The 25976-nt window shown below is 50.3% G+C and overlaps 6 protein-coding genes across 6 annotated transcripts; all 6 read left to right on the top strand.

Annotated features, from left to right (window-relative positions):
- Positions 1–2424: 2424 nt before the first annotated feature.
- Positions 2425–5708, top strand: H6S33_010265 (uncharacterized protein; the record flags this gene model as incomplete). The annotated part of the gene is made up of 2 exons (XM_044841631.1): positions 2425–2692; positions 2818–5708. 2 exons carry the CDS (start codon positions 2425–2427, stop codon positions 5706–5708), a joined length of 3159 nt encoding a protein of 1052 aa, XP_044697408.1.
- Positions 5709–9494: 3786 nt separating this feature from the next.
- Positions 9495–12153, top strand: H6S33_010264 (uncharacterized protein; the record flags this gene model as incomplete). Its single annotated transcript, XM_044841630.1, has 3 exons — positions 9495–10117; positions 10202–11969; positions 12049–12153. 3 exons carry the CDS (start codon positions 9495–9497, stop codon positions 12151–12153), a joined length of 2496 nt encoding a protein of 831 aa, XP_044697407.1.
- A 991-nt stretch (positions 12154–13144) lies between these two features.
- H6S33_010263 (uncharacterized protein) lies at positions 13145–15062 on the top strand (the record flags this gene model as incomplete). The annotated part of the gene is made up of 3 exons (XM_044841629.1): positions 13145–13379; positions 13466–14563; positions 14644–15062. The coding sequence occupies 3 exons, from the start codon at positions 13145–13147 to the stop codon at positions 15060–15062; spliced, it is 1752 nt and encodes a 583-aa protein (XP_044697406.1).
- Positions 15063–17323: 2261 nt separating this feature from the next.
- On the top strand, positions 17324–17946 carry H6S33_010262 (uncharacterized protein; the record flags this gene model as incomplete). The annotated part of the gene is made up of 2 exons (XM_044841628.1): positions 17324–17778; positions 17880–17946. The coding sequence occupies 2 exons, from the start codon at positions 17324–17326 to the stop codon at positions 17944–17946; spliced, it is 522 nt and encodes a 173-aa protein (XP_044697405.1).
- A 1740-nt stretch (positions 17947–19686) lies between these two features.
- On the top strand, positions 19687–20814 carry H6S33_010261 (uncharacterized protein; the record flags this gene model as incomplete). Its single annotated transcript, XM_044841627.1, has 6 exons — positions 19687–19747; positions 19836–19858; positions 19914–20147; positions 20220–20351; positions 20424–20648; positions 20740–20814. 6 exons carry the CDS (start codon positions 19687–19689, stop codon positions 20812–20814), a joined length of 750 nt encoding a protein of 249 aa, XP_044697404.1.
- Positions 20815–22403: 1589 nt separating this feature from the next.
- Positions 22404–25477, top strand: H6S33_010260 (uncharacterized protein; the record flags this gene model as incomplete). Its single annotated transcript, XM_044841626.1, has 2 exons — positions 22404–22580; positions 22631–25477. The coding sequence occupies 2 exons, from the start codon at positions 22404–22406 to the stop codon at positions 25475–25477; spliced, it is 3024 nt and encodes a 1007-aa protein (XP_044697403.1).
- Positions 25478–25976: the final 499 nt, after the last annotated feature.

Here is a 25976-nt window from a genome sequence, read left to right as displayed (position 1 = left end):
ATCTTGTCATTCAAGCCCACCAGCTCAAGTAACATGTCACTGATCAGGTACACAAGATCATTTGTAGGACAGTGTTGATACAGCTGAGGAAGGGCTTTGATTGAAGGATCCATGTGTCTGGCTCGCTTGGGAGGAGACAGGGTTCCAGTATCATCGCGAGAAGGAGGAGCAATAGGGGTAGTAGGAGCGATTGGGGGAGTTGAACATTTACTCGGGGGTGTGGAGGTAGATAGATTAGAGGCTCTAGGAGCTACTGTGGGTGAAGAAGGCTTTGACGATGTTATTTTTGGAGAGTGTGGGCGTGATGAGCGTCTGGAGTGTTTCATCAGAGGAGAGGCTCTCGGGGTTTCAGATAGAGGTCGGCCACCATTGGGGGTGGATGGGGCTGACATGTGTGATGCGCCGCCGCTCGAGGTAGAAGAGCGGGCGAGGAGAGAAGGCGATTGGGTGTACTGCGGGTAGGATGATGACTTAAAATCATCCGGGGATAGAGCCTTGACCGAAGAGGAAGCAGACCGGGGTATAATTTCGGATGACGTAGTGGTTGATGAAGATGACGAGGACGTACTAATGCAGGGCAGAGGCGGGTTCATAGCGGGCGATAGCTGGTTATTGTTATGGAAAGGTTTCAGTCGCAGTGGCGGCGATGGTTGGATGGAGGGGGTTAGAGGAAAAGTTTGCGGCGGGGGAATGGAGGATTTGGATTAGAGGTCGGTGATCACTACGGAAAGGTTGCAGTAGTAGGCAGCGGGTAGAATGGGTAGGTTCCTTTTCCTTTTTTAAAAAGCAAATATAACAAGCTTTCAGCTTGAAAAGCCTGTTAAAACTCCCCCGAATCGCTGTAATAGCGAATGGAGGTAATCGATGGGGCTCTTTCTTGAGTAGACGATCAACCTCGGCCAATGATAGAGAGATCAAGTCGGGTGAGGAATAATGTATGTGGGTTACCGATACTAGATTCTAGGCTACGTGCCTGTAGGTACTCGAACCACGAGAACGAGAGGACGATCGGGAACAGCAGAAGGAGGCTCTGGTGGAACGGGTGCGTTTATAAGCGCACAGCGTAAAAGCAAATAACAAAAGGCTCTATAGCAAAACAAATTCCCACGCAGCAGTAGCAGCAGCAGTAGTAGAAGCAGCAGTAATAGTAGTAATAGTAGTAGCAGTAGTAGCAGTAGTAGCAGTAGTAGCAGCAAGTAGTAGTAGATGTAGTATGCACGTATGGGAATGAATGATTGAGGGAATTGTTGGCACGTCGACACGAGTGTAGGGAGAAACCAGCTGTTGGTAGACACAAGTAGAGCAGGTGTATGTACAGAGGGAAACAGGCACCTTATGTACGTACTTATTGCTGCGGACGTCAGTCCGGGGGTCCAACCAACACCAGGGGAAGGGGAGAGAGAAAAAAAAGGAACCGCGGAGAGAAAAAGAAAATAACAAGAGAAAAAAAAAAGCCCTTTCACGAACCCGGCGGAAGAGTACAGCACCACGACAACTCTCAAAGACGAACTATCTCAACGAATCCAAGCCAATGTAACACTTGAATCCCATCCTAGCGGTCAGTGGGACAAGCGGCTCAGCACATGCACTCGTGTTGGGGGCAAATATTGCCAGGACACTCTGCACTGCTGATTTCAATCGATTGACAAAGCACACCTTCCGAGTGATAGGACACCACGAGTATATCCTCCTATCACGATTGGACCCTCTGTAGTTTCTTGGGAGTGTTGGCGAGTCAAAGATCCCTTTATCGACTAGCCCACCCTGTCTTCCTGTCTGCCTCGCATGCTCTTGTTGATCGGACGAAACCTCCGAGTGCTACTACTAGCAAAAAAGTGAGGGGTGCTAAGCTGAGAGAAAGAGGGGTACACAGATTGCGCACGGGCTGCGAAGATCCGGTACCTGGGGAGCGGCGGCGGGCAGGGCACAGCCGGCGGCCTTTGCGTTACCGTCGATGTGTGTGGGTGTTGCTCTGAACACACTGCGTGCGTGCGTGCTCAGCACGTTAGGCAACTGCTCACGCAACACAAGGTTACATAACACTTCCGACCGAAAGCTTGCTTTCACCTCTCTCCACATCGCCGAAAATTCTTAATTTCCGATCATATTCCCCCTCCAAAAAAAGAGAGAGAGGTAAGTAATAACTTCATCAGCCAACCCCACCCCCCACATACACCTATCTTAATCGCTACATAAATCGATTCATCAATTATTCAACTCTTCCAACAATCTCTCGCCACGGATCCTTCTCCAATAACTTTCTTTTCTCACTTATTTTAAAGTCTTGTTGATCGCACCACCCGGCACCTCGCACGACAGCTACATACGACAACGACTACCTCTGCTGCTTCGCTCCATAACTCACCGCCGTACCCCCCCTCCAACACCCCGCAGAACACCCCATCAACCATCCACATCATCATCATGACTCACTCGGAAGAGGAATCTACGGCTCTCGCCCTCCTCTCGCAGCTCTCGAATCTGTCGCTCTCACAGCCTCAATCTGTAGTTACTGCTCTGAAACGACTCAAGCATGAACTCATCGGCCACGATCAGAAGAAGGAACTATTTGTGCGTTTGGGAATTGTTCCCCCGCTTGTGAAGATTCTGGAAGGTGGTACTAGAACAACGGATGAAGCTTGGGGTGATGCGAGGGTTGAAGCTGGGATTGCTATAGGAAGTTTGGCGTATGGTAGGAATTCCTTTTCAATATCAAGCCTTCAATCTCACTGGACTGTACCTTTCGTTGCCACGTGAATTGCTCCGTGTCCTTTCCTTTTATGTGGTCCATCGCTGAGCTTCATGAACAACCTACAGGCGGCGAAGCACACATTTCCCATTTGCTTTTCTCGCAAGCCCTTGCTCCTCTGATAGCTTCGCTCAATCCGTCCTACAATCCCTCCAAACTCGTTCACTGCTCCCTTCGAACCTTGAACACTATTCTCGACACAGCGTCCTCATCAGAAAGCCCATCCTATGCAATTGCCGCAGCGCTGTACACTCCCGAAGTGTTGAGGAATATTTGCAAAATTATCTCCCAGACTTCCCCATCTTCTGCTGTGCAGCAGCAAATTTGTCTTGCTTCATCGTTAATTGCAAAGTCGTGTGGCCGGTACGATCCTGCGAGGATCATTGATAGTGGCGGGAACAGCTTATCTCAGGAAGGGACCCATGAAAAATTACTCGTTGAAACAGGAGTGCTGGATGCTTTGAGTGCAAGGCTGGGATCCTTTGTTGTTTCATGGAAGGCTACTCAAAAACCGTCGAAAGGTCGTGGGGAGCCTGACATACCGCCTCCAGCTCCCCAAGGCGCAAAACTAGCCCCAATACTTGATGCTATCTCGGTCATAATAAAAAATTCGAAACTTCGTTCTTTGGAGTTTCTATTTTCACCGGCTTTAACAGCAATTTTCCCGCCATCTACGCTAACCTCCAACGCAGCGGAAGCTAAATCCTCCATGTCAAGTAAGCATAGTGATTCTTTGCCTGGATCAACAACATCTATAAAGCTTCCTCAACAGAAGTCTTCTTCAAGCTCCATAATTCAGCCTCCACAACTGCTCATCACACCTTCCGCATTCCCTCCACTTACTCCATCTTCTGCTCATTTTCCACCTCTTTCTGCTGCCAGCCAAGGATCTGCGGATTATTCATCGCTCCATCACTACAACACGCAGCACTATCATCATCATCCCAATCATTCTATCGGAGTTGCAGAGGCTCAGTCTATGCTTCTTGGATCCGGAGCTGGGACTGACGATTCAGAATCCTCAACAGGAGGCGATACTCCTCTTCGTCAGCGTGCGGAAACCACCGATGCAGAAGACCCAATTCTTCGAGCATCAAATCTTGAATCTATTTCTGGTGGCTCAGAAGTGGATATAGAGATTGAGGAATCGCCGGTAATTCTCTGGCTGATTTCTCAAGTTCGTTCAGGGGATTCTTTCACGAGATTGATGGCCACTGCTGTTTTGACAAACCTTTTCAAAGTGTCCCTTATTAGCAAGAAGATGACGCATATATTGGTGTTATTGGTATTGCCAGTTTTGGTGAGGCTTCTTAACGAAGAGGATATGCTTGTAAAGGTGGGTGTCGGTGTTGGCGGGGTGGACGCCGAAACTCGACAAAAGTGGATCATTCAGGAAAGGGCGCCAGCTATTCTTTCAAGGCTAGTCATGGATAGTCCGGAGATGCAGAAGGCTGCCGTTGATGCCTTGGCTATCAAGAAATTAGCTCTTATGCTACGGAAAGCGACTGAGTCCCCATCTTCCTCAGTTAATGGCGTCGCAAATGGAGACTCGATTGAATCCGAAGAGACAGAGAAACACAGGCGGAATAGGCCAGAGATCTCTCATCGCATGAAAGTTAAGGAGGGTACAATGAGGTGTTTGGCAAGTCTGGCACTTTTCAAGGACGATTACCGCAAAACAATCATTGAGGCAGGGGTAATCCCTATGGTAGTCTCTTCCATGAAGCCTTTGGAGCCTATTCCCGGTGCTCCTGCTTCTCAAGAAAACAATACAGGGGAGGGTAATCCACCTGCTGTTCTTATTGCCGCTTGTGGTGTCGTACAATCTCTCTCTCGATCAGTCTCAATTCTCCGAACTTCTTTAATTGATGCCGGAGTCGCGATGCCCCTATTTACGCTTTTGCGTCACGAGGATATCGAGGTCCGCGTCGCATCTACTGCCGCTGTTTGTAATCTGTTGCTAGACTTTTCGCCGATGAGGCAGCCAATAGTTGATGCTGGTGTCATGGATATACTATGCACACACGCTAAGAGTGATAACGCATCGCTGAGGCTAAACGCGCTTTGGGCTTTGAAGCATCTGATTCTTGATGCCGAGAGTGGAGTAAAAAGGAAATGTTTTGAAGGACTGGGGATTGAATGGTTCATCAAGGTTATCAGCACTGATGGTGTTGGTGATCAATCAGTCGAGGACGAAGATATGGCTGAGGTCGAGGAGGGTGAAGCCGATGTGGGCGCGATGGAAGATAGTATCGGTGATCTGAGGAAACTAGCCCATAGGAGATCAGACGAAGAATTTTACGACGCTCCGGAAGAAAGAGCGAGGTCTAAAGCTCGGAAGCTCCCGCCAAAAGCTGCCTTGGTTATGGCACAGCTCGAACGGAGGGAGCCGGAGGAAATCACCATGAGAAGAAAGCAGAGCATCGCAATGCAGGAACAAGGCTTGGACTTTATCAGAAACTTCATTTGCAACAAGGACCGCACTCAGATGATTGATCTTTTGTTTGAGCGTATGGGCGAGAATCGTCTTTTTGAGATGTTGGAGGATAAGCTTAGGCCACGGAACGTAAAGTTTCGGAACGGGAGCGGATCTACCCTTGCCCTGCCACCAGGGGAAGTTGTAAGCTCTATTGTATACATCCTTGTTCACATCGCTGCTGGGGCATCGAGCCACCGACAAATCTTGGCCGAAAGAACGGAGCTATTAAAGCTTCTCTCTAGCCTGTGGAACCATCGTCTTCCGAATGTCAGGACTGGCCTTGCTTGGATTGTTATCAATCTGACCTGGGTCGACAAGGCAGATAGCCCCGAGGAGGAGGAGGTTAGGGGCCGTATCCAGCAATTGGTGAGGCTTGGATTCGACAAGAGCTTGGAAGGAATGTTAAAGGATTCTGAGTTGGATGTTAGGGAGAGGGTTAAGACGGCAATGTATCAGATGGGATCTGGGCAGGTCGAGTAAATTATCTGCCATGTCGGGTTCTCGTCATATGCACAGGGTGCCTTCTCTTATTCTGTATGATACGGGGGTTGATAACGGGTTTACGTGTTTCAGGGAGTCGATTTCTTTTTCAACTTTTCCTAGCTGGGTGGGGTCCATGGGGTTTGCGTCCTTTCTTTTTTCTCTGCGCGTTGCAGGGTTTGGTTACTTTTAGTCGTCTTTCTTCTGCTTCTTTATGAGATACGAATCTGGTACCCTTTTTGTTGCCGTATTTCCTCTTCTCTCTCTTGGATTCTTGCGAGTTGCTTGCCTCTCGGAGAAGCGGGCCTTTTCTTTCTGTCTGTGGCTCTGCATCGTATCTCTGTCTTCCGAATGGTTTGGTTTGGTTTTCTGCGGTGCTTCTTGTGTTTTGGTTAGGGGAAATGGGGCGGTGGTACACAAATATCAAAATGTTTAGTCAGTCCCAGCCCACATACACCTACATTGGTGGTTTCTTCGTCCTGCTGCCGAGCGTGCTTCATAGTGAAGGGATGGCAAGCCATTGAAGTAGAATAAGCTGTCTTAAGCTCGTCCCAGATTGGCAATCACCGAGACTTACTATAGCGAATCGCGCAGAGGGACCTTCTATTTTATCATACAATATTTTCTGGCGGTGGAGAAGGCGCCCAACTATTATCGTTACCTGCAGGATGAGCACGCTCGCAGTCCAGGGAAAGGCCGAGAGCCCATTTCCCTCGGGAGAGGGCCGAACGCCCCAATAGCCCTTACCAATAGCTTAAACCCTCCATCTAGAATGCCCAATTTAGCACAACCCTCAGGGAAATTAAACGTGTCGGTGTCAGCCATAGCCAGCCACCGCCGATAACCACTAGAACAGGTCCCTCCAGAGTAGAATTATAGGCCTATCTAGCTCCGCGGCCAGGTAGGTAAGATCAGCCACGCGGGGATGGGCACCGGGGCCGGGGGGATTTATTCAGTTGCTCGGATGTCCGTTTTTAGTACATACATGTATATATGACCGCTCGTCACTCGTGTCTATTTCGGACTGCGCGTGATAGCGCTCTTCTCTTCTGGGTACAGAACATGTTGAGAACTGCGTTGCATCACGGTGGGTGGTGACCACTGTTACTGCAGCTAGGATGAAGAAGTGGTAAAATGATCATTGACTTTTGGAGCGTCTATCGATTATTGACTTTGAGAGGAATTGCGCGCGTGATGCGCCCAAAGGTAAGATACGGAGCGCTAGAGCAGGTTGAAGAGCTACTGATCATGGATATCTTTAATAGTACTTATTTATGGCGGCAGTAGGGTCGAAGAGCACTCTGGAAGATATGACCGAACGGACAAAACAGGGCCGCTGGAGAATCATAGACAGAGCCCTATTGAGTCTTTGTATAGCGGAGCACAAACGCTTTCCAATTATGAAGTCTTTTCTAAAAGCAATCCAAATCCAGAAGTGGGTGGTTACGGCGAGAAAAAGCAATATGTATCCATAGGTTTCCGGTGGCGGGAACCAGGAATCGAGTGATATTCTGTGATCCATTATGTTTCATTTTGGGGGGGGGGGGGGGGGGGTCGTTTTTTCCATTCTGTTTTTTTTTTGGGTTTACTTTTATAGTTCTTTTTTGTGGTTTGGTAAGTTTGGTTTGAATAGGATGGGTTTGGTTGGTGAATGTTTTTTGAAGGGCGGTCATGTCACCGCACTTGCTAGCCGTGTTCCCCGGGCGGATGCCTGATGCCTGATGCCTGATGCCCGCTCTTGGAATCTCTAACAACAGGGTACATACCCGCTTTGAATTCTAGCGATCAATTGCCTAGATGGTTGAGTATAACGCAATTGAGGCAAAACCACCAGAATTCCCTGTGCGCGGGATGTTCTGCGACCGTAATATGGAGCTAGAGTTAAGTTAATTATTCTGTATAAGAACCGTAACGGATACTGTTCTGATGTATGGTTTCGTGGTGTAGTTGGTTATCACACAAGTCTAACACACTTGTGGTCCCCGGTTCGAGCCCGGGCGAAATCATATCTTTTGCTTTTTGCCCTTTCTCGTTGCTGTGCGGGGTACGTTACCGCTACAGTCTACTATCGGTATCATGTGTCGGTGAGGAGGTTTTCAGGTCGCACACGCACACGACCTTTTTCCATCTTTACGCGCATGTGAGGGCCTTGAGAATGATCGCCTCTTTTTAATGTGATGGGCGGTCTTGCAATTGCTCAATTCGGGCACTAAATAGCCTTGACCGGTGATGGTGATGCATGGTAGAGAGTATCAGGTTGATTGCATTTCCCCCATTATCGCTGGACTGGCTGGGGGGAGGGGAGGGGAGGGCGTTATCTTTAATTACAGATTGTGATTTTTTCCGCAGGCAAAATTTTTCACTTTTGATTTTTTCTTTTTTGCGGTGCAGCGAGAAAGTACATAGGCCTGTTTCGTTTATGGCCCATCATTTTTTTTTATATCACAGAGGAGGAGAAGGAAAGCACGGCGCATTGCAAATTGGAAAGCTCAATTCAATTGAGGGCCTACAAAATCTATTTTTGGGTGTCACGGATGGATACGGGCATGGGCATGGGTTTTCACGATCACGGCGAGCGAAGAGAAGAGAGGTTTTTTTTTTTGTAAAACATTTTTTTATTATTAATTGATCTATATATGGCGTGCAGTCGATGTGCAGAGGCCGCCATTGCCGATGGTATTGTATGGTGGAGGTACCCAGGTAGTGTATCTAGAAAGGTTTTTTTTTCCTGTTCTGAATCGCTGAGTTAGCAATTTTGATTCATCAAAATGTTATTTTGCAGCGAGTATTTGGGGGGGGGGGGGGGGGGAATGGGATGAGGAAGTGTTAATGATCAGACAAAGTTATTAAGGTAGCGGTTGTTTTTCATCATTGTCGAGGACCACCAGAAAGGTGACAACGAACTAAAGCCAAATGCCAGAAGTCATCATTTCGAGGGGGAGGAGTGGGCAATTGTGCTGTGTGAGGGGGAGAAGAAGGCGGAATTGTAAATACCTTTATTAGTGGGTTAGTTTGGCCGATGTTTGGCGGTGATGGTGACATGGTGATGATGGTCGTGGTCGTCCCTGCATGGTGAGAGTTTGCGGTGTCGGTGGGGGTTGGAGGTGAAGCAAAGGGTGGAAAAAAAAATTGTCGTGAGCGTTTCTTTTTAAGCAGCAGCCAAGCCCTGGTTTCCCCGACTGATGTAACCCTGAACCCTTGCTTGATTGGCGGTGGAGGTCTGTCTGCTCTCCTCACTCTGCCCGCGAGTCTAGCAAGCGAGCACACGACCTAAGTAAGAAACGAGACGAGAGGAGCGAGGAAAGAGCAAAAAGAAGAACAAGAAGAGGCTAGCAGCGGTCATCGCGATTGATTGATTTTCTTTTAGCCAAGGAACGGGACAGCCGGGCTTTTTCTACAACTGAGTTTAGCACTTTCTCCCGACGAAAGTGACGCGGGTTGTACGTGCGATTGGCTAATTGTCTCACAGCCAGCAGCAGCAAGAACGTAGAGTAGGTTGGAGCACCCTCGATCTGGAGTGGCCGACTTAACATATCATATCGGCCATTACAACCACCACCACACCCATCGAGCGGTAAAAACCCTCGATTGACCACCTACCTCTTCTCTTCTTCTCTCTCTTCTCTTTTCTCTCCTACTCCCTCTCCCTCTTCCTCTCCTCTCCCTCTGCACGGTCAATTCCTCTCTCACTACTGACAGGAAGGATCGAAGGGATCATCAGTCCTATTAATACCACCACTACTAACTACATACTAACCCAACCACCACCACAACCACACACCAAAGATGCGTTTCGGCAAAACCCTCCAGTCGTCAATCTACGCGCCATGGCGCGACTACTACATTGACTATGCAAAGCTCAAGCGTCTGCTGCACGAGGGCGACGACAGCGACTCGGAACGCGGCCCCACCTCCCGCACCGACGAGAGCTACGAGGGCCGTCCCTGGACCGAGAACGACGAGTCCGTGTTCGTCGAGGAGCTCATCAACGTGCAGCTCGAGAAGGTCAACAACTTCCAGCGCATGATGGGCGACCAGCTCAAGGAGCGCACGGCAAAGCTCGAGGCCCGCATGGAAAAACTCTCGGCGGCCTCGGGTGACGACAAGAAGGAGGAGATTAGCGAGGATGAGAAGCAGAAGCTGCTCAAGCAGACGCTGGACGAGCTGGACGCAATCACGAGCGACATTGACGAGCTCAAGGTGTTTTCCAGGGTCAATTTCACGGGTTTCTTGAAGGCGGCGAAGAAGCACGATCGTCGCCCGAGAGGGGCGCCCCAGCAGCAGCAGAAGGGCAAGGGGAAGGGCAAGGCGAGCTCGGGCGTGGGGGAGTACAAGATTCGCCCGCTGCTGCAGGTCAGGCTGAGTGCATTAGAGTTCAACAAGGAGGACTACAGCCCGCTGTTGTACAGGTGAGCAATATATCTCTATATCTCTTCACGTGATGATTTGCGGTTCCCAGCACACACAGTTCCCAATTGTTTACATGTTTGCAGACTCTCGGCCATGGACACTTTTATCCGTGAGAACCTGAAAGACGGACCCGGCCAGACCCGTGCGTCCTCAGTTGCGTCCGGCCCACAGGCTGGCCACCGAAAATACACCTCGCACAAGTTCTGGGTGCACCCGAGCAATGTTGCCGAGGTCAAGACGTTCATCCAGCGCCGTCTCCCCATTCTGATCTATAACCCGCAGCCCTCGAAGGAGATTGAGGCCAATCGCCGTGACCCAACGATCAACTCTCTGTACTTTGACAACCCCAAGTTCTCACTCTACACTGACAAGATCTCAAAGACACCCGAAGCCGCCTCGCTCCGTCTCCGCTGGTATGGCCAGCTTTCACAGAAGCCCGACATCAGCATTGAGCGCAAGACGCTCAAGGGCGGTGCTGCAGAGAACGACTCTGAGGGCGCAATCGAGGAGCGCATCGTCATCAAGGAAAAGTACGTCAAGGACTTCATCAACGGCTCCTACTCCATGGAGAAGAACATCCAAAAGATGAAGGACCGCGGCAACAAGAGCGAGGACGTCAACCGCTACGAGGCCCTCGTCGAGTCGCTCCAGGCCTTCATCAAGGAGAAGAACCTCGAGCCCGTCATGCGCGCCGTCTACACGCGCACCGCCTTCCAGATCCCCGGCGACGACCGCATCCGAGTGTCGCTCGACACCGACCTCGCGCTCATCAGGGAGGACTCGCTGGACCTGGAGCGCCCCTGCAGGGACCCCGAGGACTGGCACAGACAGGACATTGACGACGCGCAGATGGAGTACCCGTTCAACGGGCTGCGCAAGGGCGAGATCTCGCGCTTCCCGTACGCGCTGCTCGAGATCAAGGTGCTCGAGTCGGCGCTCCGCGGGCGCAGCAAGGAGTGGGTCCAGGACCTCATGAACTCGCATCTCATCAAGAGCGCGCCGCGCTTCAGCAAGTTTGCGCACGGCGTCGCCGTCCTCTTTGACGACCACGTCAACAGCTTCCCCTTCTGGCTCAGCGAGCTGGACAAGGACATCCGCCAGGACCCCAAGCAGGCCTGGGAGGCCGAGCAGGAGAAGGCCAAAAAGCAGATCGAGGACGAGACAATCGTCGGCAGCTTCATCCCCGGCGCCCGCGACTTTGGCGGCCGCGCCGGCGCGCCACGCAGCGCTGCCGGCGGATACAGCCAGACGCCGCCAAACGCGGACCGCCGCTTCCCGATGATCATGCAGGCCGGCGGCGCAGGCAAGAAGCAGCCGCAGGAGGACGTCGTAGAGGTGAACAGCGAGGACACGGACGAGGACGAGGACGACACGGGCACGGACGACGAAGATAAGCCTACGACCGTCGCGACCATCGCCGGCCTGCGTAACCTCTTCCCGACCTTCTCGACCTCGCGCTACGGCCACGCCCACCGCGCAGCAGTCAAGCTCCCGCCGGGCGTGCAGAAGCCGGGGACCCTCATCATGCACTCGGGGCCCGTGCAGGTCGAGGCAAAGGTGTGGCTTGCCAATCAACGAACGTTCCTGAAGTGGCAGCATGTTTCGATCTTGCTCGCGAGTTTGAGTATCGGGCTGTATAACGCCGCGGGCCCGCATAACGTTATCGCGAGGTGGCTGGCGCTGGTGTATACGTGCATTGCGGTCTTTGCGGCGGGGTGGGGGTACGGCATGTATATGTGGCGCTCGAAGCTGATTCGGGAGCGCTCGGGCAAGGATTTTAATAATGCGCTGGGACCGGTGGTGGTATGTGTGGCGCTGGCGGTGGCGTTGGCGGTCAATTTTGCGTTCCAGGTGGGTTTTGATACTGCTTTCTATATCCTTTTTCTTTTGGTCAGTGAGTGTGAGGAGCTAATGGGGTCTTGATGTGTAGTATCGTGCGGCGATGGAGAAGCATCACCGCCATCACCGTAATGGTACCGAGCTTATGGAGCTGGGCGCGGAGACGGCGAAGTATCTGTCTGGGCTCGAGCTCTAGGCGGTGGACGGTGTAATGAACGAGACGTAATTGTGTATGAGCTGTAGGACGTTGATACGCTGTTGGGGATTAGGGGGGGGACTGTGACGAGGAAAGCATTAATTTGTGTGTGGGACTTATCAATGGGAATTGGATTGGATTGAGGGCATGATATTTTTTTTTTTTTTTACTTTTACGTAGCGATGGAACACATGTCCTTGTTCGGGGTTGGATTGACGAGCATTTATTTCTCTGCTTATTTTTTTCCTTTTTTCGTCCTTTTTTTTCTGTCTTTTCGTATTGCTGTTTGTGTCGTAGGTATGATAGGGGTTGTATTTTATTGCAATTGTCGTCGTTGTATCAATCCGCGTTTCCTGAACGAACAAACAAGTGAGCTGAGCGCGTGAGTGAGAGTAGGGTTAGGGTTACAGCCCATCCACAGGCTATCACTCGGCCATCACAAACCCCACGCACCGCACCGGCCAATGATCATCGGGGGGGGGGGGCAGGCAGAGACTGCGGGGTGAGCTGTTTCATCGGCAGGGCAAGACAAGGCGGACGGCGGGACCCCCGCTGTCGACCAACCGATAGCTGGCGATAGCTGGCGATAGCTGCAGCGGGATGCGCCGTTGCGGTGTAACGTTGCTTGCCTGAATCTCGACCTCGAGGTTAATGTTGCTTGCCTGATAGTTAGCAGTGTTGAACATCGAGTGATGGTGAATAGAAACACAATTCAGCCTTGGACAGCGCAGCAATGGAAGGGAGGAGAAGAAGGGGGAGCGCATCATCAGTCTGCCTATACTGTCTGCATGGCCGGCGAGTGACTCTCATATGTAGCCTATACTCTAGCCATGGTAGACAGAGACTACCATATATAACCCCCCGCTCCCCACCTCCCATCCCCCGCGGCGAGAAACCCCACAAGTCCATCTCGCTCCCCCCCTCCCCCTCCTCCTGCTCCTCCTCATCCTGCTGCTGCTTCTTCTTCTCTTGCCCTTACTGTAGCCTCGCAATGGCAAACAGCCGCTTCATCTCCGGCATCGGCCCCACGCCGTTCGAGCCCGACACGCCGCGCACGCTGCTCGACGGCGCCACAACCCTCTCCTCCATCATCCGCGTGCCCACCGCGGCCGACCCCGCGCTCGCCGCAATCAAGAAGACGGACCTGCACCCGAGCGCCTTCGAGACCGTCGCCTCGTACAACTGGGTCTACGGGCCGGGCAAGCGCCTCAAGATCATTGTTCCCGGTTTGTCCCCTTCCTTCCCCCTTATCCCCTTCCCCCCCCGCTCCGCCTGGTAGAAAGCAACGGCTGATACAAGAGACGCGGACCAGGCTACCCCTCCTGCTGGAACCCCCCGCAGCTGCCCGTGAAGCTCCCGCCCGACACGGGCTTCCGCATGATCCACCAGAACGAGTACTTCTCGCCGGGCACGCCGCTGCGCCCGCTGCTGCGCGCCGTCTACACGCACCGCCCCGACTACGAGATCCGCGGCGTGGACGTCGTCACGGACCGCAGCAGCCTGCTGAAGCTGTTCAAGTTTGTGCGCGGCGAGGTGAAGCCGCCGCCGCCGCCGACGACGACGACGACGACGCCGGTCCGCCGTGAGGGCGACGGCAGGGGCCGAGGCGGGGGCGGGGAGGCTAGAGGTGGCTATAGGTCGAGCCCCCCGTGGCGCGACCGGCACCCCGAGTCTGTAGGCGCCGGCGCCGGCGGCGGCGGCATGCGCGGGCGCGGCGCGGGGCTGGGGTATCGGGGTGGTGTCCGGCGGGATGGGCGCCCGCCGTTCGGTATGGACCCGCCGAAGGAGGCAAGGATTGATGTTGACATCATGGGCGGTGGGGACGGGACGCGGCCGAGCATGCTGCTGTCGCGGTGGGAGACGCACAGTGCCGAGTTTATACCCGAGGGCAAGTTTATGGGGTGGGGGTACCAGTTCCTGAACCGCTTCACGCGGTTCGGCGATGCGGGGGAGGAGGCGGTGATGGATGAGGGGGAGCTGCAGAGCCACCACCGGGTGGTGGAGTATGTGATGGGCGGGATGCGGTTCCTGGTGCGGTACCACGGGGACGCGATTACGCAGTCGTTGGCGGAGTTTCGGTTTTGGGCGGAGAGGGAGCGGGTGGAGATGAGGAGGCAGGAGAGGAGGAGGGCGGCGGAGGTGAGGGCGAGTGCGGGGGCGAGTGCGGGGGAGAGGGAGAGGAGGGAGAGGAAGGAGAGGGAGAAGGCGGAGCGGGAGAAGGCGGAGAGGGAGAAGGCGGAGAAGGCGGAGAAGGCGGAGAAGGCGGAGAGGGCGAAGGAGGTGAAGGGGGTGGGGCAGGCGGTGAGGAGGAAGCCTTTGAGCCCGCAGGCGAAGAAGGCGGATGATTGGCTCGAGAAGGAGTTTATCGAGGGCCTGTCGAAGCTGACGCTGAACAGAGTCAAGACTACGAGTAAGTCATTTCATTTTTTTAGTTATATAGCCATCCGAACTTTTGGGAGTGTATGCATGGAGAGATACTGATCTTTGCAGTCGCCATCGAAGCCCACAAGAGCCTGACGCCGCTCTACCCGCACGAGTCCATCGTCGGCATCAAGACCTGCAGCGAGAACTCCGCGCCGGCAATGATGCTGCGCGCAATCCCGCAGGTCTTCTTCTCGCAGACGCCGCACCTCTTCATCGGCTACCAGCGGGCGGGGAGCTTCGAGAAGGTCGAGAAGATCGAGACGGGCCCGCTGCTGCGCGAGTGGGAGGACGAGAACGAGGCGGTGCTGAAGCGGTACCTGGTGCTGCTGGCACGGATCCGCACGGTGGTCGAGGGCATGGAGGGGAGGCGCGCAACGCTTGTGTTTACGAGCGGGAAGGAGGACGAGGGCGTGAAGGTGTACAAGAGGACGGAGGGGACACCCGGGCCGGTGCCGAGCGACTTGGTGGCCAAGTGGGATGTCTGAGTCTGCAGCCGTTGAGCGTGTCTGGATGTCTGTAGCCGTTGAGCGTGTCTGGATGTTTTTGTTTGTTAGCGAGCGTTGTGTTTTTGTTGCAATCGTCTAGGAGCTCGCTTTGTTTGCAATAATTATAAACCTTGATCAACTCCAGTGAGTGTGCCCGTGGACGAGCGCTGTGAAGTGCGGATGTGTGGTGCATCATGAGCCGTCACTCGGTGCTGTTGTCTGCTCAGAGAAATTCCAAGCGTGCAGACCCGCAGAGTGGCCGGGGAATGCGCACCGAGAGCTGCACACTGCCGCCAAAGCCCGTAAAACACACACAGCCTACAACAAGCCGAGTCCTCGAGCCCTCGAGCCCTCGAGCCCTATGCCCTGCCGCGCTTTCGCCGCTCCTCCACCATGGCCGCCCATCTTGGCGCTCTTCTCTCGAATCTATAAAAGGCAGCGTTCACCCACACCCTTCTTCTCCCGCCATGCGATTTTACTTCATAGGATCTTTTCTATAGTAAATCGCCTTGTCAGAACTCTTTTAAAGAGCCAGACACTCCAGCCTGGGGGATGAGAATCATCCTCCCCATCCTAGAGTGATTGCCTCTTTGCCTCTGCTTTGGCAGGGGTGGCCATGATCTCTGCCCCCTCTTGTCTGCCTCATGTGGGTGGGTGGGGGGGTGGGTGGGGATGGATATCTGACAGGTTCCCCTCCTCCCTTTTTTTTTTAATATTTTTTTTGTATATAGTTTTTTTAAATTTATTTATCAATATAATTTTTTATTTTTTTTTAATATTTTTTTTGTATATAGTTTTTGCAATATAATTTTTTAATTTTTTTTTAATATTTTTTTTTGTATATAGTTTTTTAAATTTATCAATATAATTTTTTAATAATTTTTTTATATGTTTCTTTTATTGTAGTTTTTTGTAGCTTTTTATGTAGTCTCCTTTATTTTGTTTATTGTATATAACAAAATCTATTTTCAACCATGTAATCCAAGTAATCATTCTCGCATCTATGACATTCGTCCTTCCAAACGTGACCCCCGAACTTCGTAGACAAACCCACCAACTCGCAGTGCACCGGCGCCATCGTGACCATCCAAGCCCAAGCTCAGAAGCCGCGAGTATCCCTCGAGTCCCAGACCAGCCAACTGCAACTTAAGTGTTAATTGCCATAAACTCGTAGACACCGACATGTTACCCATCGAGGATCAAGTCGATGAAAGTGTTCCCTCGCCCAAGACCCAACCTCGTGTCTATCGAGTGTGGCCTGCCCCAGACGTCCTCACAGAGCACCGCACGTCACTCGCAATCGATGTCCAACCAGCCAGGAGTTATCACCGCTATACCGGCATTGGGGTGGCTTTCAGTGTTGCTATATAGGCCAATTGCATCAGTTATCACAAGTCTCCCACCGAGCCGTCTTACGATCCTCCCACTTGGTACCCACAGGACCTGCCTGTAGTAAGAGTGTCAAATCATCACCAATCACCAAATATCAACCATCAAACAAGCCATCTACACGAGCAGCCTCTCAAATTCCCGTGAACGTCGCTGATCATAGGCTATCACTCGGCCGGAAAAATCGTTAAAGATGAGGACTTACGGATGATAGAGGGGGCTTACACCGGGTATTTGAGAGTATCGTAGGCACGAGGAAGGGCTTGTGAGGCTATACGTAAGGACTGGGGGCGGGTTATCACTGGGGGCTACTTCTATTAGTGGTTGTTGTACTGCAGGGGTGAGGATATCGACGGGTATAATGCATATATGTATCATATCCATTCCCAATTGCAATGCATAGACATGAATCTAGAATATCTGTTTCTATCTATCTTCAATTTTGAGGTGATATATATATGGTCATAGAGCACTGGAGCACATTGTGACCAGCACTCATACTACGTACGCAGCTAGAATTGTACTCTGTGTACCCAGCCTACCTGTCTGTACCGCAGAACCCTAAAATAGTTCGATCCGCAATTTCCCAGCGTGAGAATCCAACTCTGCTGCCCCTGCTCTAATCTCCCGAAAAGCAGGCTATCCCCAAGCTAACCCCATTCCATCACCCCAAGTCACTCGCATTCAATGCGCAACCCTCTCACCGCCCACCTATAAAGCCGCAGTTCCTCCCACTTCCCTCCCTCCCTCCTTCCCCTCCCACACACAACGTACCACTCATCACATCCATCCATCCATCCATCAACTCCATCATCATCATCATCATCAGCACCAAAAAAAAAAAAAAAGAAAAACAAGTACCCATCACCACCATGGCGATGTCCACCTCCTCGCAAGGCATCTGGCACCAAGAACTCATCGACGGCAAGCAAGTCTGGCACTTCTACCCCTCCCACGCCATGACCCTGCGCCCCAACGCCGCCGTCGCCGCCGCCGCCACCACCATCGAGGCGCCGCCGCCCGTCACCTCCACCGACAAGATCATCGTCCACCCGCCCGGGCAGTTCCCCGCTGGCGCTGGCGCTGGCGGCGGGGCTGGCGGCCCGCAGCTCACGTATAATGTCTACAACACCTACAACTATCCTGCTGCCCAGCAGGAGGCGAAGAAGGAGGTGGAGGCGAAGAAGGAGCAGAAGCAGGAGGGCATCATGATCACGGAGGAGGAGGTCAGGATGGATGCGCTGCTCCATGAGCAGGCGGAGGCGCTGCGCATGAGGAGGCATTTGCAGACTGTTGACTATGGGGCGGGGGATGTGTATGGGAGGAGGTGGGTTGGGAGGTAGATGGCTGATGTGGGGGGTATGTATTTTTTGTCGGTGCATGTGATGAATGGGTTTATTGGTGTGTGTGCTAATTGGTCTGGGATAGGATTCTTTTCTGCGATGGCTGGCAAATAACACTGGATCTGGAGGTGACGCTTTCGGAGGTGGGATAATGGGTACATATGTTCTTTGCCATTGCAGGATTGGATTGGGAATTTTTTTTTCTTGGCTCGTTGGGGCTCTTTTTTTTTTGTACCGTAGGCATACAGGCGAAATACGATATGAATGGAGGGTTTTTTTTTTCTTAATTGATGCGATTGATCTGATATCGACGTGCATTGATCTTATTCTAGATTGAGGATTTGATGATCTTCGTGCTGGTAATATATAGAGTGATCATGAGATAGAATAGCCAATGGCAGTTAGATTTAGTAGATAGCGTAAATATTAATATAATACCAGTATAATTAATCAAGGTTTCTGTTACCCAATTGAGCTCAGATCCAGTAATATCTCAGATAACGGTGGTGATGGCTATTATAACACTGTATTTATACCTCGAGATCTAGATACTACGTTACTAGGGCGTGTGTACGTGTAGTTAGATATCTCGTGTTTTGATAATAATAAAAAAAAAAAAACACGCTAGTATTGCAAGGATCGACGTACTCGACGTGACTATAATATTTCCAGTCCTCGAATCATATGCTATGATTCGAACCTAGGCCTCCCATCCCCCCCTCTTTTATCTATATCCATCAGAACGACAGTACTTCATGTTTGGGTTTAGGAGCTCCAGGCCTTAGTTCGAGCTCAAACTATCACAATCTAAGTTGCCTGCTAGAGCTTGTTCGAACTAAGGCTGCAGCTGGGCCCTAGTAAACCGCAGTTGCTGTTATAATTCGGGGCCCATTTTATAAGAGACTGAAGTCTGAAGAGAATCGTATTGTGTGATTGATAATTCACAAGAGTAGAAAGAACAAGTTCCTTTTATAGTAAACAATTAAAGGCGTTGTAAATAAATACGCATTATCAACTGCAAGACAACCAAATGTACTCGTTGTCTTGACACAGTACTAATAACAGATAGCAAAGACTGCAAAACAACAGTCACTGGGTAAGTTACTTGTAGATACACTCCGAATATTTACTCCCTTTCCCTAGCCGTCGAGCGAGCTTCTAACTTACACACCGAGTCTTAGGGCTCTCTATCACGCAAAAACTGGCTGAATTAAACAAAAAAAAAAAAAAAAAAAAAAAAAAACGCAAAAACATAAAAACGCAAAAACGCAAAAAATTGGCTGCCAAATCCTCTGCCAAGCAGAGCACTTTGATCACAGGTGGTTCGACTGACCAATGAAAGCAACCACCAAGACATCTATTCCTGGCACGCAGACGCAATGCCAATCATCACCACCAACCAGGAAGCCGTTATGCGATTCAGATCTAGAGCTGAAGGCATAGCTCCCCATCAAATTACTAATGACTTATGCACAGTGATGAAATTGGGAATAGTGTAGCCAACTCAATTGCTCGATTCGGCAAATAGGACCTTAGGGCTGAATTCTTTGGAGGGAGAACCCTAGAACTGGTTCAAACGTTTGGTTACTCAAGCGAGAAATAAGCTTGGAATCTTGGGGGGCGGGGCTTATACTATCGAGGGCGTTGTTAAAGATCGAGATTCGAGGGTCGACTCGTGGTTGGGGATACGTGATGCTGGTGGGATCGAAGTGGCTGATAATAGAGAGGATTGTGCCGGTGAAATAACGCTAGCTTTGATTTTCGGCTTTCGGTCTCATTATATATCTAGAGACTTTGGTCGCTTTGATTCAAAACATCTTTCTGGACAACGCTTCACGCCTTTGTGCTCAATACTTTTACTCGTTGAAACTTACTTCGGTTTATTCCTCGAGATGGGGTTCACTTACCTTCTACTCATCCTCACTCTGATGGCGTTACAAAAAAACCGCACTCGTATCGTCTTTAAGTCTAGAACCAGGCTGCCATATCATCCCTGAAAGTGACCGCCCCCCTCCGCGGGACTGGTTACATCGCTGGCCAGGTAGCTATTACAACGGGAGCATTGTACTTTCTTCATAGGATTCTCACTTGAGATGTTTGCTAATTATTTCTCATATAGGAGTTTCAATTCACAATTGACGAGGAGTACAAGAACTGCAGTGATCAAGATGGGGTGTTTTCTTCAAAATACGACGCAGTCCTGGGAATCATGGAATATCTAACGCCATATGAGCCTGGCGGCGGGAGTGCCTTTGCGTTTCTTTTGAGTGGCTGGAAACCTGGCTTTGTGCCAGGTGAGGTTGTGAATGTTGATAATACATCACTGAACTGGTTTCCCGCCGAAGTCGAAGTGGTAATATAACTGCTGTTTATGCTTATAAGTCAGTGATCACATTGCTAATGGGGGGTTTTTTTTTTCGTCAAGACTTTGAATTCATTTGCTTTTTCTAGGAGCTACTTAACTATTGAGATGCATTTAGCGACGCGTACGTGGGAACTCGCTGCCCGGAAGAATGGAAATGGGTATAATTTTAAGGGCAGTATATATGAAAACACTGTTAGAAACCTCCCCGCACGCAAAAAAAAAAAAATGTTTGAGTTGTGGATATTGATTTCTGCCAATGCTTAGTACCAAGATAGTTCTCTATTCATCCAATACCTCCCACTGTGTAGCAAGGCGAACGACTCATCCGCACCCCCGACGTCGTTTTATTCCTATCCCTTTGTTGACTCGGAGGCATCGTTCAGCGATCGCGCACAATACGAAGCACTGCGCAACCAGGTCAATGGGAGCTTTGATGCAATGGAAGCCACCCTCACTGCCAGTGGTGCATTTATTGGCAGCTTTGATAGTGTAGATATTTACCCTACTAGGCCTACCTTTTACGGGAGGTACACGATAACCTTTACTGGAGTTATTGATGACTATTATTCGCATACGCTAGATACAACATCGGAAAATAATCCGGATTGGCAGGACAATGATGCGTCAAGAGCAAGAAGTAGTGAAGCATCTTTGACAATGCTTCCAACGGTAACCTGTACTCCGACAGGCGGTGCGGGGTAGAGGCGGGTACGCATTGGAATGGTGTATGTGACAGTGGTAGTAACGGTGTTTATGGTAGATACGTTGTAGTTTATTATAGTACATTTACTAGTATTGCCGGAGCTTTACAATGACGTGTATATTTCTATTTATGTTGTCGACATTTCCTTCTTCATAATAAGTGCATGACAGATACAAATGAGTACATATAGGGATCCGGGACCTATAAAGAATTGCTGCTATTCTCTGTACTATACTCAATAGCTCCATCGTTTGATTCCTCAGACTCATTGGCCTCGACCGAGTCCCACAATCACCCGATAATACTCGTGTTAAAAAGGGCCGACAGACAACGGCGGCCTCACTGGTACAATCAATGATTGATATCTGTACTAAGTTTCAGAAGAGATACAAAAATAATGCAAGAACGTAGTGTGTATCATATACCATGAATTCAACAGGTGTTTCTGATGATAATATCTCCCCTAACCCTAGTCCGAGTCAGAGTCTATGAGTAGCCCTGAATCAGACTCTGTGAATAACCCCTTCGAATCAGACTCTATGTGATTCGTAGGGTAATATTATTCCGTCATCTTAGTCTTGGTTCGATCATGAGGTTTCTTTGGCGGTTAATTAAGTGGTTGACTATGGGCGTTCAAGCCATGATACAGGTACGTACGGTGCGCATGCTCAAATTCACCCTATTCTCTGTATAACTCCTTCTCATCAAAGAATAGCTAGAATACTAACTATATAAATATATCACAGCCCACCGACCACACTGTTATGTTTTTCACATTATACCACTAGAATAACTTCGCACTAGGAAGGTTAGTAATATTAGCAGTGCTAGTGTCTAGTAAGATATTATACATGTAGTTAGACTGCCAAGAGTGAGTGAGAGCCTATGAAGAAAAACAAGTACTGCAAATCAACTTGGGGCTTTAACAGCGGTAACAGGCGAGTAATACCGAAAGAGGCGTGGGTAGAATCATTGCTGTATCTGGAAGAAGGAAGAGTCTATTTCTATCCAGAAAGCAGGTTTAATGTGTAATTCGATAGTTTTACGCAATGCCGCATCAATATCGTACATATATCTACCCCACTCCTCTCCAGTATTGTATGTATATATGTATTCAATGGTATTATCATTATCCGACTCGTAGCGTACGTCACCGGGTTATATGGAACAATTCCCATTTACTTGTAGGTTTGATGCTGGATTTCCTGAGTGTCACATCAATACAAGCAAATTGTGGGCCTGTGGGCCCAAATAGAAGTATTCCCATGTAAATCAGTTAATAATGTTGCGCTTCTCTTCTTTCCCACCAAACGACGTGATTGGACAGAGGAGCCCTCTTTTCTGTCCAATCACGAAACTCCTGATCGATGGATGGTTAATTTCAATCCCGTCAGGGTTAGGGTGCCTGCATTCCCCGCCAGGGCTGAGTGATGATGCGGCGGTCTCGGCAACGACAATCGCATCCTGGATCTAACCTCCAGCAACAACCCACCAGCGATAGCTCACAGCTTTGCTCATATTGACGCAACAGCAGCACCACCATGTCCGAGGGGGCATCGTTAAGCAAATTTGAAACCACCAAGCTAGATCAAGGCTGCGAACACCACCCCTCTGCCTTCGCAAACGGTAATAGTACACAAGCTACAGGCCTGCGTAATTTCTTGAAGGGTGAGGTTATAATTCTCGATGAAGACCTCGACGATGACGAGCTCATTGGCGTCCGTTTATTACAGTTCCGGACACACAGAGCTCGAATACGCCGAAAAAGCATCTTCCGAGTGCTCCCAGAGACGTTGCAATGGTTCACCCGAGCAGGCTGCGGCATATCGGTGCTCCCGCGACAACAACAGCCCCAGGACCATCTAATCCTACTACTCCATCACGTAGTTCCAATGGACAAAACGGGAACAACGCCTTCAGAGCTCCAGTACCATCTGATGCAGCTTTTCAACAGGTATCGAGGAGTCCGCCAAGGGCACCGAAGGCAATGACTCCGCAAGTCCCACCTACTGGCCCAAAGTCGCAAGCAACGCCCAAATCTGCTGCAAAGGGTGTTAACCAGATGCCACTGGGCATCAAATCACCACCCACTGGCCCCAAGGCTCATCAAACAGCAACAACTCGTAGATCTTCGAAGGGCGGCTCTAACCAATCAGTAGCAGCGGCGAGTCCAGGAGCATCCAGAAGTAACTCAAGAAACAAGGCCAAAAAAAAGAAGTTTATACCCTTGCGAGAAAAGCTCGGCGGTAGTGCTAGCGCCTCCTCTATTAAGAAAAACCATAGACATTCGGATATGATGCGGGGTTTGAAATCTTCCCCTTTAAAGCTTCATGCGCGCGAGCACATTCCAGATATTCCAGTGAACGAGTATACCAACCAATTTGGCAGACAACAGACGCCTAATGGCAAGATATTGTCCCATCAAGATTTGTTTAGACCTTCGCCCAAAAGAGCGCATGAGACTTTCGCTTCACCCAGAGGGCCACGGGCGAATGGCACCGCCATCAACTCACACAAAGCCCCTGTAAAGTTTAGTCACGGTGCTAAACGGCTCGCCAAAGGGTCAAACTCCGCCCCTTTCGAGATTCACCGTCGCGATAAAAATGGTAATGGCCAGGTTCTAACACAGTCACTGCCGGCGGCCGATACTGGCTCGGGGCATAGGAGACAAGAGGCATTCAGCCATGACTACCGCGGCATTCCTACTGGTCCGAGATTCCCTGAGGGCTCATCTTCTCGGGTGATAAATGAAATAGATTCGCGAGAACGAGGCTACAACTTCAACTCGCCTCCTCGCCATGCTTCCGACGCGAGATATATGCATAGTCCACCAAAACAACCTAACGCTTACAACACTTCGAAGACATCTCAAGCTTGGAGTCCAGAAAATATGTCTAGATATGAAGAGAGTGAGATGTTTGGCACTCGGATGGGTGAGATGTCTCCTGGAAATCAGAGCCGGTTCATACCTGAGAGACCCGGGTATAGGGCTGGAAGCTTCCCTGGAAGGCCCAATGAGGGTGGGGAAAGACAAGTAGATCATATGATAAGGGGGAGAAGGAGTAGTGTTGGGTATGGATTCATGGGCATGGACGCAAGCATGAACCATAGGCCTATCGTAAAACAGGAAGATATGGGGCCGAAAGCTGGGGTTTTAAATAGAGGAAAGCCCCCTTCTGGTCGTTTCCAAGGCCGCAAAAAGGCGTACCGGAATGGTACATCTGCGGCTAGGGGTGTTCCTCCTGGCGGGGCGCGTGGCCGTGGAAAATTAATGAGAAAGGGAAACAATCAAGACAGAGCAGCGTCGGGAGCTGGGAGAACACCAGGACCCTCGAATGGCGTTTTTAAACGAAACAGCCGAGCAGTCGGCGCTTCAGGTGGTGTTCGCCGTCTTTCAGATCCTAGACGCCGTGGTGATACTAGAATGACAGGAAACGAAGCAAGGTACTGGAATAATGGAGGGGAAGGTAGAGATCCTTCTTGTATTGCCATTGGTGGCAATAATGATAACAAAGGCGGCCTGCAATTGCTTCTGGATAAGGAGAAATTTCAAGAAAATGGGCAAATGCAGGAGCGCAGGGAGCAGGTGGACCCGAGGATGAGGGACCCAAGAAGTTCGAGGGGCCAGAATGTTCAAAAGCTACAGACTCCGCAAGAGATACGGAGTATGCAAGTACATGAAGATCGGGGCCAGGAAGATATGGATATGACAGACGGCCCCCGGGTAATTACCATCGACGACGATGTCCAGGATGAGGATGAGATCGAGGTTGATGTTGATGTTGAGAGCGATGATGAGAATGGAGACGAGAGTGAGAGAGAGAGCCAGGCCGAGGAATACCTCGAAAGTGATTTTGATGGCGAACTCGATGAGGAGATCGAAGGGGAAATTGACGACGAGATTGGTGATGAGGAACTTGGCGAGGAGGTCGATGGAGATGTCGATGAACAAGGGGAGGAAGAGGAGGATGTCAGCTATGGAAACAACAATGAAGCCAACGATGTAGTCGATGGCAAAGCTAAAACTGGTTCTGAAAATTTGGAGATGGGAGGGACATTCGATGGCGCAGTTGATCGTTCATGTCATGGTCTGGCTGGAATCGAATCCCAAGCACCTCCCCAGGCTCACCCTCAAATTCCCGATGCTAGTCCTGGGGGACAGGTAGGAGCAGTGAATAAGAATGGATGTCAGGGAGGGACCAGAGAGAATCTGGAGCCCGTGTCGAGCGAAAGCTTCGATGGCAGAGAGGAACGCTGGGAGCTCCCACCATACCATCATTCTCCTGGCAGGCCAACAGTACCCATGCGTCTCTTTGATTTTGTCATCATCGAGCGACTAGAACAAGTTGCCTTGTCGGACATCTTCTGTTCTCTTTGTGTTCTAGAGGAGAGCATCCCACACAAGGTTTCAGTCACTGCTTTCAATGATACACTCGTGAGATCGTACCTGAAAGTTAGAGATATGATGATGCGAGATCCTCTTCTCGATGTGGACCATGAGACATGCGAAAAGATTGCCAAGGGGGAACTGAACACCCTGTTAGCACAACTAGAGGAAGAGAGAGGGGGCGGTCGAAGAGAAGCTCAAAGGGATGTGAAGATTCAAAACATTTAAGGCTCCTCGTACTAACTTATATCTTGGGTAAGTATAACCCCTGCCCTAACTTGCCCAATCCCAATTGATGAAGACGGTAAGAAATCGGGGAAGAGTGAGAGCGGCTTTAGGATTCGGAGGTAATAGCAGATGGTGGGAGCACTGCTTATGAGGGTTTCTATGGCATGCAGCCAATTTTTCAATTTCTTTCCCAGTTCATGGAGGAGGGTTTTTTCGTATTTTTTTTTTATCCATTGAGCGACTTGAGCGTCTTGAGGGAGCACATTTCTTTCTGGAATTTCATTAGTAGGGCTATATATTACTTGTGGTTTGTTATAAATACACCCTAATCGGGATTTTTTTTCTATTGTCACAAAAAGGTTCCGTCTCCAATTTGCCATACATATCGTGATGACAAAATGTCTCTGATAGAGACATTTCTGATTTTCATGCTAATTTATAGACAATCATCTCACCAATCAGGTTTCAAACTAAAAATAAGAAATGGGAACTAACAATG

The sequence above is a fragment of the Morchella sextelata genome (genome assembly GCF_020137385.1).
Source record: "Morchella sextelata strain SCLS chromosome Unknown scls_4, whole genome shotgun sequence".
Lineage (NCBI taxonomy): Eukaryota > Fungi > Ascomycota > Pezizomycetes > Pezizales > Morchellaceae > Morchella > Morchella sextelata.
This window is presented reverse-complemented; position numbering and strand designations above follow the sequence as displayed.